Here is a 16,172-nt window from a genome sequence, read left to right on the forward strand (position 1 = left end):
CCCAAAAGAGCACATCTCAATACCAGAAGAATGCCAAGTCCCAGTAACCACGGCCGCACAGGTAAAAAAACACACTCTCCAAAGCCAAGAATACAGCATCCATGGGACCAGACAACATTCCATGCTGTGTTATGCATGAACTACAAAACAAAGAGGCCTACTGAATGGCGCACAGCTATGGTTATCCCACTCCACAAGGGGGGATCCACCACAGACAGAACTACCACCCCATTTGCCTGACAAGCCTGATCTGTGAGGCCATGGAATGTATCATCATGGAACTTATAAACAAAGACATAGGTAACCTTCAAGTTCTAGACCCTACCCAGTTTGGGTTCGTGAAAGGTAGAGCATGTCTCCTAAACCTGACTGACTTCTTTGAAGTAGTCACCAGAGCTGTGGATGAGGGTAAGGTGATCCACACAGCCTACCTAGACCTCGCCAAGGCCTTCGACACCATCCCCCACTCTGGAATCATAGATAAACTCACTAAACTTGGCGTAAATCCCTATGTCATAAGATGGGTTGCCAACTGGCTCAATGACAGAACCCACACCATGAAAGTAGCTGACGCCAAATCCAACTCCAGACAAGTGGAGTACCACGGGGTTCAGTCCTGGGTCCCCTCCTGTTTGGCATCTACTTCTCAGAGGGTCTATGGCTAACAAAGTTCGCAGACGACTGTAAACTGGGAGCCATTATTTAATCCCCAAATGATGTGCACATTCTACAAATGAGCCTCACTGATCAGATGCCTGGTGTCAAAGCCATAGCCTCAAGCTCAATGTCAAAAAATGCATAGCCATCCCCTTTGGGAAAAACCCTGTGCCCATGAATTACCACATAGATGGTAGCCTACTTAACACCGAAAGTGTGATAAGAGACCTAGGGCACAGGTGGACAGTAGTCTCTCCTGTGATAACCACATAGCCACAGTAGTCAGGAAATCCTTCTACATGGCACACCTCATTACAAAAGGTTTCTCATCCAGAAAAAAGGAGGCCATTGTTCCTCTCTACTCATCCCTCATCAGACCTATTGTAGAGTACAACGCCCCATTTGGTATGTACCTCACAAGACATTCACAACTGGAAAGGCCACAGAAATACTTCACAAAGAGGATCACCGGTGTCAAACAGATGCCCTATGCAAAAAAAAAACTCTAGCTCTTCTCCGTCGCATATCGCCTACTCAGAGGCAATCTCTGCCTAACATACAAAGCCATGTCAAACCTAGAGCTGTTGGACATGTTACACTTAAAGAAATCCCAATCCCTGTGAGCCACATGCTCCAGGGACCTAAACCTTATCACCACAATAAACAAAACATACTGGAGGGACAGGTTCCTGTCCCAGACACTTCCCATACTGTGGAACAGACTGCCCATTCATGTCAAGCAGAGCACCTTGCTAGCCCTCTTTAAGAAAAATTTTGACAATTGGATGGGAAATAGGAAATGCATCCGAGGGATCACTTCTGTGGCTCTGCTCAACAGGGGCACAGGAAAATTATTTTTTCTGGGTGGCGAAAGCCAGGGAATCTTTTTAGCTAGGCTTATACAGGCACTAGGGCCAGTAGCCTAGTACCTACCTATGAAGCTATGTAAAAATACCTGTAGAAATTGTACAGGTGTGAGTACTGGAGACTTGTTAGGTGAGTTTTGAAATACTCAAACTTGTACAAGGTGAAGTGTAGTGTATTCAAGCAGTTTTGCTATGAGCCCAGCTTACAAGAGATTTAAAGGAATTAAAGAGGAACCACAGTAACAGCATTTGATAGAAAACAGCAATTTGTAAACCACATTTTTGTCATTTCTCTAGCTAAGAGTGATGGAGTCCTGTAACCCAGGTAATTCGAATAACATTAGCATCCCAGGTGCTGGAGGAACTGATACTGAGGGTATATAGGAATGATGAAGATGAGAGCTTACCCACATCTGTCATGCAGCAAGGAAAGGGAAGATGTACTGAGGGTGTGCTCAATGCCCTTCTCCCAGTGGAAGCCATTAAACAAAGCAAACTGCAGAAGCCAATTAGAACATGGGGTGAGGAATGAAGACATATGTATCAGTGTGGAGGTGAACTGCTTCTCTTACAACACCCTGGCCAAATGCCGGCACACCAAAATAACCCAGCACATCAGGTCTTGAACACAAAATAGCCAACCACCGTAAGATGATCTGTGTACTGTGGTTGGGAGGTATTTAATGCCTGATGGAGAGGAGTTCTTTATGGCTGGTGAGACAAAGCACAACTAGAAGACACAGCTGTGCCCTATTTGTGGTGGCCACATGCAGAGTGGAAGAATTAGAAGTACAAGGGATCTAAAGTCAGCAGTTGCTGATGACAAAAATGTAAAAACATAAATAATTTAAGTATTTTCCTCATATGTGATACTCACGAAGTTAGATTAAATGGCAAGAAATGTATACAGTGATGAGAACTAAAATTGTGGGTACGAAGCAGGGATCATTATGCTTTAGTTTTGAAATCTGTGCTGTTTGCATATTCATGGCTGGCAGGGTCTCTACTGCCTTTTGGGAGTGGGATAACCATAATCACTAATATCAGGCTTCACAGCAAACAGCTCTTCTTACTTGTGTCAGATAGCAATCCCTGTCCCAACATTATTTCAGAACTTTATAGGAGGCAGAGCCCCTCCTGCTTTGTCTGAAAGGCATGGTCAGCCATCTCACACCATGTGTGCTTGACATGCACTGTTTCTCCAGCTGCAATATGCATCACAATCAGAGTCTCTCTGCAATGAGTTAAAAAGATATGCAACAACATTTCTGCAGGCAGCTCAGCTAAAAGGGAGTCAGCTCTGCAGCAGCAATACCGGTAATTAGATTTAAACAATCAAGGTAATGGAGTGTAACATGCTAATGTTTTATAACAAAAAACATAAGTCTTACTGTTTCAGGCATTTAATAGAAAAATGGAAGATAAAAATGAAAAGACAGATGAAAGTAATCACAGAATAAAATGTATAATGAAACAGTTCCTGAGTTTGTTGTAACTGTCCATGTCAGGAGAAGCAGTCCTGGGTAAATGTAGTAGAACTAATACACGACCAGAAAGACAGCAAGAAACAGTTCTAGGAAGAAGAGTTTTGTTGACGGTAGGCAAAACAAGTACTGATCATATATCACTTGCAGGACAGTAGACTTAAACTTGTGTTTCCTCAGTTTGTTCAGTGTGTTACTATAAGGCATTGGTAATAACATGCCTTTCAATATCTACAAGATGATACCCTATAAATTTTTAATTACAGTTTTTCATTTTTACCTAGCATAGTGATATCTGCTTGAATTTCTTTTCACTGATACTATGATACTTGCTTTCTCTCCTCTGCAGTTATAATAGTTTCAAATTACTATGTATTATTATGTACTTAATAGCTCATTCTCTTCCAACATCCCTGATGCCCAGTGCACCCCTATAAAACTGAGTTCACAGTACATTCAGCTTTCTGCATGGTACTTTACTACCAAGGACATTCTATGCATTTATGTTGCATAGCCTGCCGCATTGTGTAGCTCCTACGTGTATGGAAGGTGCACCATCATCTACACTAAAATTCCCCCCATCCTCAGTACCTACTGCTCTTTGTATATGCAGTGCACAGAGTTCATTATGCTATACCCCTTACTAAATTATGGCTTCCATTCAGACCACGGTCATGCATTTATCACCATGGAGGGTGTATGATGCAACTCTGCTGTGTGCTCTAACTGGCTCCTAGCAGCTTCTAAATAACTGAAACTCAGATGGGCTGAAACAGTAAATCAGATGCTATGTGGTACAAATAAGCATTAGAGGTACTGCACAAAGTGAAATACCGGACAAATGGCCTACAAATTGCTAAAGATTTTGCTTTGCCATTCTTATGCTGCTTTATACCCTTTCAGTGTGTGATGCTAAAGACATGCAGGTAGGTGCAAGCGTGAATGGGTGTGCCTTCTTTGAAGGTTGGGAGTTGGGCTGGCAACTCAGCACCGTAAAAAATTCACTGCCAATCATGAGCGGACCAGAGTTCTGCCGTGGCGACCCCTAACCGGGAAAAGCTGAAAGATGTATATGTATATATACATATATACATATACATATATACATATATATATATATATATATATATATATGTATATGTATATATATATATATATATATATATATATATATATATATATATGTATATGTGTATGTATATATATACATATATATATATATATATATATATAAAGTGTATACTGTATGTACAGTGATAATCTATTATCTATTTCTGGGAAAATGCCATAACTCCACCCTGAACCTACAGCAGGAAAAACAATCTCCCTTTCTCCCCACTACAAACATACACAGTACCTGCTCTACACTGTAAAATACTTTTCTAAGGTTTCCTATTGATGCTTCATTGTCAGCTATTCAAAACACGATAAAGATCATTCTGCTGCAGTGTACTATCCCAGAACTTTCCTAATGTGTCTGAATCCCAATGTCTGAAACTATACGTACTTCCTAGTATTTCAATAGTCACCACCAACTGGACGTTAATCCATCACTTTAAGGGAGACAGACTATAAGAGAAAGAGAACAAGTGCATACCTATCATAGTTAGGGGGTTGGGAGGGTGGCCTAATGGTGAAGGTGTTTGCCTTACAAACACAAGGTATAGGGTTTGAGTCTCACAAGAGATAATTGGCTAGGCTTAAAATGGCTCACAAGGGCAGTTAGCCTAGTACTAATCTATGAACCTATAAGATAGACTAGTCTGGCCCAATAACACACAGCAGAATACACCAGGAGCCACATAATGAGAATGCATGTTGAACCTTTCCACAAAGCATGCTCAGCAATCCCATTTAAATCTGAGGAAACAACATATCCAGAGATGTGATGGCCATTTCCCCAGTGATGATACCAGTGCTATCGCTTCAGGCATGTTTATAAAATATAACAACCGTTTCCTTACACATTATACATCTATAATCCATTTGCAGACAATTTCAAAAAATGTTATGCATGAAACACCTGCTCATGTCATTTATTCAAACAAGTATATTAACTCCTCCACAAGTATGATATTCTGTAAAGAAAAATACACAGTGTATGTGTAAACCCACTGAGTGGTATCCTGTAGCACTAAATCTAAAAATGAAAATGCTGATGATATGCTACAGGAATTGAAAGGGCACAGCATTAACTTCTGTACAAGTTAATGATAATGAAGTTGAACGTTTGCTAGTATATTAGACACCTTTCTTAGACTAGCTTCTATTATAGCCATTGTAATGCTGTCTGTCATCAATGAACTTCAACTTATGGCTTCAAACTAGTTTTCAGTCACCATCATGTATAATACAATATGACAGATAAAACAATATTTACTCTTAACAACAAAATTAGGGAATATGATACTTTGAAATGAGCATTACTAAAACTTCCAGCTCTTAATTAGCTCTCTCAAAGTACCTCACTCCTACACTTGCAAAGGCACTTTAATGAGTGCATTACAGCAACATAAGCAATATTGCTATATGCATCTCACTAACTTCTCCCACTGACTTCACCTAATATCTGATTTCAAAATGGTCTACTTATTCTTAATCAACATACCCAGAAAACAGCTGTGCAGTAAACACATTTATAGATGTTCTAGTCTTTGATCAGTCTATACACACACACATGCACACACACGCACACACTTCATCCCAACTACCACCATGTCCACAGTAACAGAATCAGAAGCCTTTTACTACGCCACAGGAGCACGCACACTCCAGTGCAAAGGTGTTCACAGAAGGATCTGGATGGCTTCTTTGCCGGTAATTATTTAAATGACTAGGCACTTCTGCCAGTTACACAATGTGGAATTCTCAGAATGTAACAGTCTGCAAGAGAACAACACGTATTTTATTCCGGCACTCTAGCTTTTAATTGTGCAAGAAGGATTTACTACACTCCCATAATTTTATACCTTCTTAACAAAACAGCTTTTCATTTGAGTAAAGAAAGTTCTGTTACTCATATGCTCACCTGAAACTAATAATACACCAGCATTTAAGGGATAAGAAACATACATTTAACCTTTATTGAAAGACTGTGCACAACAGTAGTTTAACAACAGTAAGAAGATGTTAAGGATAACAGTGAGACATTGTCAGCTAGTCCCTTTGGTAAGGAATAAAACTAATATATCCTTCATTTATTTGCTGAAGTGCATTAGCCAGTATTCAATTAACAATGTGGCTATTATCTTGCATTTAGTATGGTCAGTGTTGGTGCATCCCAGCTAGCTGAATCAGAAAAATATTCAAGTAGTTTAAAATGCTTGTAAGATCCAGTAAACTGGCACTAGATATACAAATAATTTAGTGATAAGGTGAAAATTAAACTGTACATTTTATTCTTTACTGAAATGAGGCAAAACTTGCTTGTCTTTGGACATGATATTATAAATGACAAACCGTGGCATTCCAGGTACAACAGCTATACTTGGGATAAAGTATTGCGGACAGATAGCACAGGTCTTCTGCGTACCCTGTAAAAACACATTTTCATGGGTCCAGATACAGTTTAATGAGAAATTAAAAAAATGTTATGAAAAGCACCATCCGAGTATATAAGTTTTAAACACATGAGTCAGCCAAAGCCATGATGCTTGTTCAGAAATGTCAAGCAATGCTTTAATTATGTCATCAGAAGACCTAGAAATGTAGCACGATAAATGGTGCTAGTTTTCTATTTTCAAACTTGCATTATGAGGCTGGCAGGAGATGGTTAACTACCTATGCACAGCTTTAAGACTACAGCTGTCACATTTACACATGTACATAATGGATGTAACAGAGGAGCCGCATATTTTCTGTTTCAACAATCATATCAACAGTCACTGAAATCATATTAAATCAAGAGAAAGAAGGCACCTGTTAAAAGAAGTGATGGGGATTAAAAAACTGGATTTCTGCCATAAAGTCTAATAAATTCAGTGTTTGGATCTTTAATATACCAAGCAGATCCCAGGCATCAAACACAAAAGTATAAGACATGTCAAATGAACAGGACAAAAGGTTGGATGTAAAAGCTTTTTTTTCTCATTAAATAATTAAAATTCTCATAGTAACTTACCAGGGCTTGGTCGACCTTCCTCATTATCTAGTGCATTCATGTTTAACGGCAGCTATTGTTCTACGGGAATGTAGAGCTGAAACTCAGGATGAAGAAGCTTGCATTTGTCAGCAGTCAGTTTAGTGTGCAGGACCTCAGGTTTAATCCACTGCTACAGGGTGACAGCTTTAAGGCGATCCATGCCAGCCCCACGTAGTTTGCACAGTACCTATGACACACCGCACACACTCACAGCCGAACTGCACTGCAGTAACAACAGCATTAGCAGTGCCGTCTGACAAAAATAAGCTGAGAAATTCTCAGTCATACTGTGCTGTGCAGACTAAACTAGAAACTGGGTGGGGGTAAGGGGTGGGAAGGATCTTCAAAACAGCCGAGAAACTCTTCAGAGGGGACTTGTTCCAAAATTGCCTTAGACATCCCAGTGAAGAATCGGTCAGAGAGAGAGAGAGATGTTTTGCAATCCTTCTAGTATTTCATAATGGAGCTTCCATACCACTGTAGCAGACTATTGATTTAATTTACAAATAAATAGCTTCCGTGCTATATGACCATCCTTTCCCCTCCTCCACTGTTCTTATATCTAGAGTATCATTGTACAGCTTCTAATAGCATGAGGCAGTGAAATATTAAGCACTGAATCTTTTTCATTCAAAAGTAGAGACTACTGTCCTTGCACATGGTCCATTACTTCCTTATTACATGCTGTAATAATTAGATTTTTTTTTTCATTTTCATGAAGCAGAGAATGTTTTCCCTTCTTGCTTTTATACTTAGAGGATAAGAGCTGATAATCTTTTAGTTAGTAATGCACCTGTTTAAAAGGAAAGCTTATGAATAGGTTCTGAAACAGCTGGGCACCACACTTCTTAAAGAAACAGATCAGAATTAAATTTAACCTCCTGACTATGATCTAAGAACCCAAACACAGGCTTAAAGTTTTAAAATGTTGAAATGGGTGAACTATCCAAAGAAAAGGGGCAAACTACCTTGTGTCAGCATTAATGTGAACACTTTTCGATTCACAGACCTCTCTCAGACCCACAATAATCTTAGGACAGAATATAAAAGGCGATGTTCACTCAGCTGCAAAGAGGTCTGTTGTGACCTACTTAGTAAAAATAAATCATACAGTTATATGGATGATGTACACACTATTTTACATTGTGACATGCCACAGGTTTAAAAAGGCACTTTTATGTTCCTCCATTTTATAATTACACAAAACAACTTGCTTCTGTTACAATACCCCTTTCAATCAAGTTCAGTTGGCTTGCTATCCCTACGAGTCAATCCTGACTACTAGTATAATAGCTTAAATGAAGATGACACAGAGCTTCTACGAAGCGCTGGAAGGTAAACATAAAATGCTATAGGTTCATGGGCTTTAAACATTCAAGTTACCTCTTCATAGGCTGATGGTGGTACCATCATAGTTACCTGAATGTTATTCTGTTACCTGTATGAAAATAGTTGTAATGTTCAGGCTACAGTCTCTAAACAGTAACCATCGATGTCGCAGACCAAGCCATCCACATTAAGTACCACCCCTTGCTAGTAGTCTGACAGTAGGCTGTAGATATGAGAGGCACAGGGAAACCCAGGTTTCTATTCTTACAGGATGGTGTCTGTCTGTGAACAGGACAATTATGCTGACAGGGTACTCTGCGTCAAACATACCAGCAGCAGCTTGCAAGCTGAATAAATGGTTGGAAAGGTCTGCTACTTGTCATGCACAAAGCAGTTGTGCCTATATTCTTGACACGTGTCATAGACTTCAGATACATCTCCGTGAAATGTGTACAGGTTTCACAGAATAATGTCTGAAGCTTGGCCACATTCAATTATGTATGGTGGAGACAGGATACAAATAATACAAGAACAGCATGTAAATTTCTGAATTAGAAGAGCTAATTATAGCATGGGTATGAAATCACACGTTCTTGCACATAAACTTAGTTATCAATGTTTGCTTTTTGCATTCATTAGAAGTACTGCCGACTGCACTATTCACACCAGAAGAGTGGGCAGCAGCTCTTCATTAAAATGGGAGCACTAAAGAGGTATTTTTGATCAGGTAATAGTGGTACAACAGAAAAAAAAATGAATCATTCTTGGGGCACACAGCCATAAGAGACAGGCAAAGTGATAGGATCAAGTCAGACTTAATCTCATAAGATATAGACCTGAGCATTTCATGTAATATCACAAATACTTGGTACATTAGATACGTGCACTACATTACAGGACACTTCATCAGTCTGCAGATTGCACATGTTGTTGTTGTTGTATTTTTCGGCTTTTCCCGGTTAGCAGTCGCCACAGCAGATCTCCGGTCCACTAATGATTGACAGTAGATTTTTACGTACCAAGTTACCAGCTCTGACGCACAACTTTCAACGAAGGTACGCCCATTCACGCACGTCTCCACACAGAAGACACTTTAGCTGAGAATCGAACAGGACAACATCTTACTGTGAGGCGACAACGCTACCGCAGCACCACATAAAACAGCTTATTCAACAGGCCTCTGCTTTGGAATTATCCAGTAGCTCCCAAATCATTCTAGCACCATACTAATGACTTTTCTTATTTACAACTGGGTCTCTGGAAGGTTAAGAAGCACCTCAATCCTCTGCCTTTAGATGAACATTTTAGCTACACAATATTACATAAGAAAGGGTATTTGTAAGCTTTATGACCTAGAATTAGGTTAGTACACAGTCATCTATAACCAAGGGAGAAAGTACCTTAGATTTATATTTCAAAATAAGAAAAAGCTGCAGGCTGTAAAGTTGTTCAGTAAATCATTTCCTGAAAGTGTTCCATATCTGTTAAAGTGTCCCACTGCTTGGTAAACACAAAAACAACTATGACAGAACTTACATCTTGCACAAATACAAGACAAGAGACGTTTTTATAAACCTGAAAAACACATGCAGAAACCAGTCACTTTTTAAAAGGTGTGTTTGTATGGATCACAAATGTGAACATTTTTGTTATCATTCCCGTATCATTTTAATGAAGCATTAGAACTACTTCCTTGTACACTGCAAATTTTGTTTCTGATCTCACTTCTGCAATTTCATCCAAATATATGATGCTAAAATATAATTCTCCTAGACACTGCTAAAGGGACTATTCTTATTGAGAGGAATGTCATTACAAATACACCAAAACAAGGGACAACCCTATGACCCTGATTTTATTAGTTGTTCAAATGAGAAGCACCTTTACATTATCCATAGACTGGAATTCACCTTTTTCAATAATGAAACAAGAGAACCAAAGTGCCCAGGGTACACTGATTCAAGAAGAATGCAGTTTCTCAAAACTGTTTCTTGTTATAATCTGACTGTTTCTGTTTTTTTGTTCCATCTTTATACGACTGTTAACTTTAAACTTCCTTCATTTGGAAAAAATCAGTTAGGACTGATCTAATAGGCATTACTACAATATATGCAAATGGCATTTATTTGATGAGCCATTTTCATAAATAGAGGAATTATATTTTGGTAAGAACGATGAAACACAGCAGTGGTCAACTTTTCATTCCACATCAGAAGAGTATGTAATTTGGCTATGCACCAACCGGTCAAATTTTGACTTCAATAAATCGGACAAAATGTCAGCTAGTTTTGGCTGAAAGACTAGGGTCCCCTTTAAAGATATTTTTCCTCATACCCAGAGAAGCAGCAGCTCCAGGGCTTATTACAAAACACAGCAAGGGTGTAAGGGCTTTGTCATATGCAGGAAACCATTCCAGAATAAACATTTCACCGTAGTTTTAGTTACTGAATCCATTCAATGGCCTTCTATTAAAGCAGTCAGTTTGCATCTATCATGTAAAGATGCCAGAAGATGTCAGCACACTTTCCCTTAGAAACCAAAAGTTACTCTTGAAACTTTTCCCAATCCTTATAAATTAAATGAGTATGAAGGTCACACATTGCTCAGTGTCTGTGTCTGTCTTGCCTTTGAATAAACATGGGCATCACCTGTGTAGCCTTCCAAATTTGTGGTCTCCATTTTTGTTAAACATCTATTAAACATATAACAGAACATGTTAACCATACATTTGTATAATGTCTTCTCTTCCTACTGCTTAGATCCTTTCTCACTAGAGAACTACAATTTTTAAACTCACCCATTTTAATACCATATCTTTGGAGATTAATGGCAAAGAAGCCTCCGTGTTTGTCACAAACTTTTGACCATTAATAATTTCATCTCCAAAGAAAATATCTACATTAAAATAAATACATCTGTTTTAAAGATATTCTCACTGCAACATTATCTTAGTTAACACATTTATTCCTTTTTCCAGAAGCATCTTTGCAATACTTGAAAACATTTACCTATCATTCTGGATACTCATCACTGACCTGTTATAACAATAATGCATATGGATGCTTATTAATGGCTTATTCATCTACATTTTGCAAGTCTGAATAGCCACACTTTCTCTCCTAAAACATACATTTCTTGCCCTGCAGCTTCCAAGAAAAATATAACTCCTTATTCAATTTTCGATAGCAGACAGTAAAAATGTACTTCACAAAAGAGTCAGGCCATCATAAAATATTCAATAGCAATTTGGTGTGTATAAACTATCTAATGTGCAATAGGCAAAAATTATGAAGAAGCCATGTAACTGATGGTTAGCAGGAGGGCATCAAGGAACCAAATAAAAATATAAAATAATTAATCGGATCATAGAACACTGAATGAAAAAAATAGGAGAGCTCTTGTGACATTGTGCAATATCTAATGCAGCTTTCACATCCCTCCCATCTAACAACCGACCACCAACAAAAGCGAAAACTTCATTCCCCTTTGTAGCCTAATCTTAATACGTTGGGCATCAGGTACATCTAGACCTTTATTGTAATGGGCTTATATTAATAGGTGTGATGAAGTCAGGTATTGCCAGCTATGCCAGGAGAAGTAGTGCAGTGGATGTGTAACATATGCCAACATAGCTAGCTGGAGTTTCATAAAGAACTCTGTCATTTGTATATCAAACTGATTTGTACAGGTGCTTGTGTTGAAAATTTATTTGCAAGATGCTTGTGTTAAAAATGTACCAAAAGTAAGTCCTGCTGGACAGAAAAGAAATACACCTGTATGTCAGACTGTATTGTAACTGTTGAAATTAATATATTGTATTAGAAGATATTGGAAGGGAAGAGGTTAATTTCAGTCCAGCGTATTTGAAAAATAGTTTGAAATTAAATTACCTGGTTTAAGCCATAAAGATTGTATCTTACAGTTCTGATTGCAGCCAGAAACTAAATGTCTGTGAAAACCAGGACTAGGAGTACTACTATATTGTCCTTAGAGGTGAACTAATTTCTACCCTGGAAGGGTGGACGTTTTTGAAATGGTTGTAAAGTTTCTAGATGCTAGAACACATCTTAGTAAATCTCTATCTGCGTGTATGATAACATTAGTTCAGTTTCAAGTAAAAGGGTTAGCATGGGAACTAGAAGTCAGATGACCAGATGTGTGCAATGTCATTCTGTAAGACAGCACTGAAATGATGTTTTAATACTAACTGAGACTGAAGTCTCAGAGCAGTCAGTTTGTAAACCTGACAAAGAAGGACCCGTCACCCACTTCATCTTGCCTTGCTTTCATAAATAACCAGGGAACAGTAATTATTTAGATCAGTCAGGAAAATATAGTGAGATTAGTTAAGTACTGTTTTTCTGTATCTGTGCAAATATTTCCATCTGTGTTACTTTTAATATTTCCTGTGATTAAAACTTTGGTGTTTATTGGAAATAGATAATTAGTATTTTAATGTTCTTTTATTATTTATTATTAAATATATTTAAACTTTTCATTGAGGCTGTTTTTTTAGAGATTAATTTAACCTCTGAGAGTACTTATTTATTGGGTAGCACTGTGCCCACTCCAAAAAGCCTTGGTGCATTGGTCAATCACTACCATTTGCATTAGTATTAATTTTACTCTGTATAATTGGGTACCCTTGTAAAAGCCTTAGAGTAGCTGGCTTTGCAGTGTTCTGGTGGCAGTGCCTATCTTATGGTCTGATCAGAGGGGGGCATAGCTGGTAAATCTGTGCCAGCCTTTCCCAGATATGTATGTGTGTGTGTGTGTGTGTGTGTGTGTGTGTGTGTGTGTGTGTGTGTGTGTGTGTGTGTGTGTGTGTGTGTGTGTGTGTGTGTGTGAAAATCAAATTTCAAAGTGTCTGTGTGCATGTGCATATGTGCAACACAGATCACTAGTTTCACAGAGATGGTAGTGGAGGACTTGGCTTGGAACGCTCAGCTGAGGACTCAACTCTACAGCTGTGCCACTGGGGAGTCTTACTGTGGATTTGGAGAAAGAGGGAGAAACCAGCCTCAGACTGACTGTGATTTCTGTGTGCTCTTAAGGGGAATTGTGCTTGATGCAGAGAGCTGCATTTGAAAATACTGTGTGTATCAATTTTTGTTCCAAGTCAACGTTCCTCACTAGTGTCAGTGATGAGGACTGTGGCTCCTTGATTACTGTCCCAGAGAAGGGACATCACAACAAGAAAGCCAAATCTCAGACATTGATGTGCATTAACAGGCTTTCACTTATACCTGTTCAATAATGTTACAGCATAGTGGCATTGTGGTTAAAATCTCAGTCTCACACCTCCAGGGTCTGGGGTTCATAGGCAGTTACTAGGTTATTGGCCCTAGGGCCTTTATAAGCCTAGCCATGTTATACTCTTGTTCCCTCATTGAAGATGTTGTATGCTCTATATCTGCAGTGTGAGTATATGATCATCACCAACTGCCCTTATCCAAAAGGGACGACATCACCGGGGTAAATTTATGGTCTCCCATCCAGTTGTCTAAGTTACGCTTAAATAGGGTCATTGAGGAGCTCTGTTTTATGTGAATTGGGAGTTTGTTCTAGAGGAGTGGCAATCTCTGGGAGACATATCAGTCTCTCCAGCATGTCCTGTTAATGCCGCAGGCTAGGTTAACAACCTTAGAGTGAGTGAATCTTGTCCCATACAACTTGTGGCTGTGCAGCATTTCCATTAGGACAGGGTCCAAGACTGCTCTGTAAGCCAAGCACAAGTCACCTCTCAGCAGCCTATAAGATACAGAGTACAGTGACAGGGCCTTCAGTGGTGAAGGTCCTGAATTTTCTTGGTGAGAAACCTCTGAGGTCTCTCCAGCTGCTACAGGTGTCTGGTGGGGTACATACAGAATGGAGTGTTGTACTCTTAATAGTGGTCTGATGAGGGATGAGTTCAGGGGAGTTATAACATACTTGGCTCTGGATGTGATGCCCTTATTTATGAGATGTGCAAAACAGAAGGCTTTCCTTACCACTTTGGTGACTGAAGTTAAGGTTGCTAATAACCTGTGTGTTCCCAAATCTCTCACCACAGGGATTGAGCTAAGGGGTTAGTGTTAATATTGTAATTTGCAGAGACTTCTCCTTTGCCAAAAGGGATGATAACACATTTTTCTTGCATTTGGTTTAAGTCCATGGCTTTGGCGTCAGTCATTTATCTGTGTAAGCCCTTTTTGTAGTATTTCAACAATGTTGGGGTGCTCAATGATTGCACATAGTGTGCAGTCACTGGCAAACTTGGTAAGCCAAAGTCCATCTATTTTTGCTTAGACTTCTGAGAAACAGATTCCAAACAGTAGGGGGCCCAGCACAGATACTTGTGGCACACCACTGGTAACTGATGTGCTGGTAGAGGAGGAATCCCCAGTTTTCACTGTATGTCTTCTATCAATGAGCCAGTTGCTTACCCATCTAGTGACATATGGGTTAAGTCCCAGCTGGGTATGTTTCTCAGTGATGCCTGAGTGGGGGATTGTGTCAAAATCCTTTATTAAGTCAAGATAGGCTATATAAATTGTTTTGCCTTCATCCAAGGCTTTGGTGACATTCTCGAAAAAGTCCACCAGGTTTAATAAGCATGATCAACCCCTAGTGAAGCCAAATTGGGTTGAAGGTCACCTATGTCTTTGTTGATAAGGTCCATGATGATTTTCACCATGGCCTTGCAGATAAGGCTGGTTAGGCTTATAGGTCTATAGATTCCAGGGTCGGTTGATGGACCCCCATTGTGCAAGGGACTTACTGCTGCTGTTTTCCACTCTGCTGGGACAAAGCCAGTACTTAGGCTGATGTTGAAGAAAGTGCCAAGTAGTTCCACTAGGTCCCATTTTAGACCAATTATTAGGCAGCCTGGGATTTTATCCGATTCCAGACAGGCTGTTTTCGGCCATGGAGAGTGAGTTTATGATCTGCTCTTTGGAGATACTAGGTAGAGGACTGGTGACAAGTACACTTTGGGGTATGTCTAGTGGGGAAAGGGGGTGAAGTTTGTGCCAAATATGTCTGCTAAGCAGGTTAGTGATGTCCTGAGGATCAGTATGAGTGGTACTGTCCACTATCTTTTCGGCACAAAGCTGGTCCCTCCCTTTTAGATTTCTGACATAGATAAAGAATGCCTTGTGATTATGTTTAGCTACGGATGCTAGTTTAGCTTTGTTATTGACTTTAGAGGACTTTACAAGATATCTAATTTGCTTGTTCAAGCTGTGGAGGGTGTCCTTCCTCTGCTGAGTCAGTTTCCTCATGGTCTTAGACATTAGTGTCTTCCCCTTGTTGTATAACCTAATTTATGCTTGATGCTCACAAATGTAGCTTGTTTTTTGCGAGTACCTTGTTTTGATCCATTCAGGTACAGCAGAGTCTATACATTTGTACAGTTGTTTATACAGGGCATTTGTGTACACCTCTGTATAGGAGTCATTGTTGACAGTGATAAGCAGGGGGTTTGAAACAATTTATGCCCTCACTTAGGAGGCTATAGTTTGCTTTGGAGAAAATGTTCAACCTTTTTGATCTTGACACAGACCATGCCAGAAAGTTCAATTAGTATGAAGTGCAGGACATTTGAGCCCCTTGTGAGGATGCAGACTATCTGTTCCAGAGCATTTGTATTAACAAAGTCTAGGAATTTTAGGGTGAGAGTGCTTGTGCTATATTAGACTCCCAATCAATGGAAGG

The 16,172-nt window shown here is 39.4% G+C and overlaps 1 protein-coding gene across 2 annotated transcripts in view; it reads right to left on the bottom strand.

Annotated features, from left to right (window-relative positions):
- Window positions 1-16,172, bottom strand: part of SLC12A7 (solute carrier family 12 member 7) — a 2,260,604-nt gene that overhangs the window by 1,242,861 nt on the left and 1,001,571 nt on the right. The window contains exon 1 of one of the 2 annotated variants that reach the window (XM_044065145.1): window positions 7,128-7,764. The exons of the other annotated variant lie outside the window; for it this stretch is intronic. Within the exon in view, the coding sequence (XP_043921080.1) occupies window positions 7,128-7,167 (40 nt within the window). The 5' untranslated portion in view covers window positions 7,168-7,764. Of the gene's footprint in view, window positions 1-7,127; window positions 7,765-16,172 lie in introns of those variants that run through there. 2 annotated transcript variants of the gene reach the window in all.

The sequence above is a fragment of the Protopterus annectens genome, chromosome 3.part0, assembly GCF_019279795.1.
Source record: "Protopterus annectens isolate FY-2018-M chromosome 3.part0, PAN1.0, whole genome shotgun sequence".
NCBI lineage: Eukaryota > Metazoa > Chordata > Ceratodontiformes > Protopteridae > Protopterus > Protopterus annectens.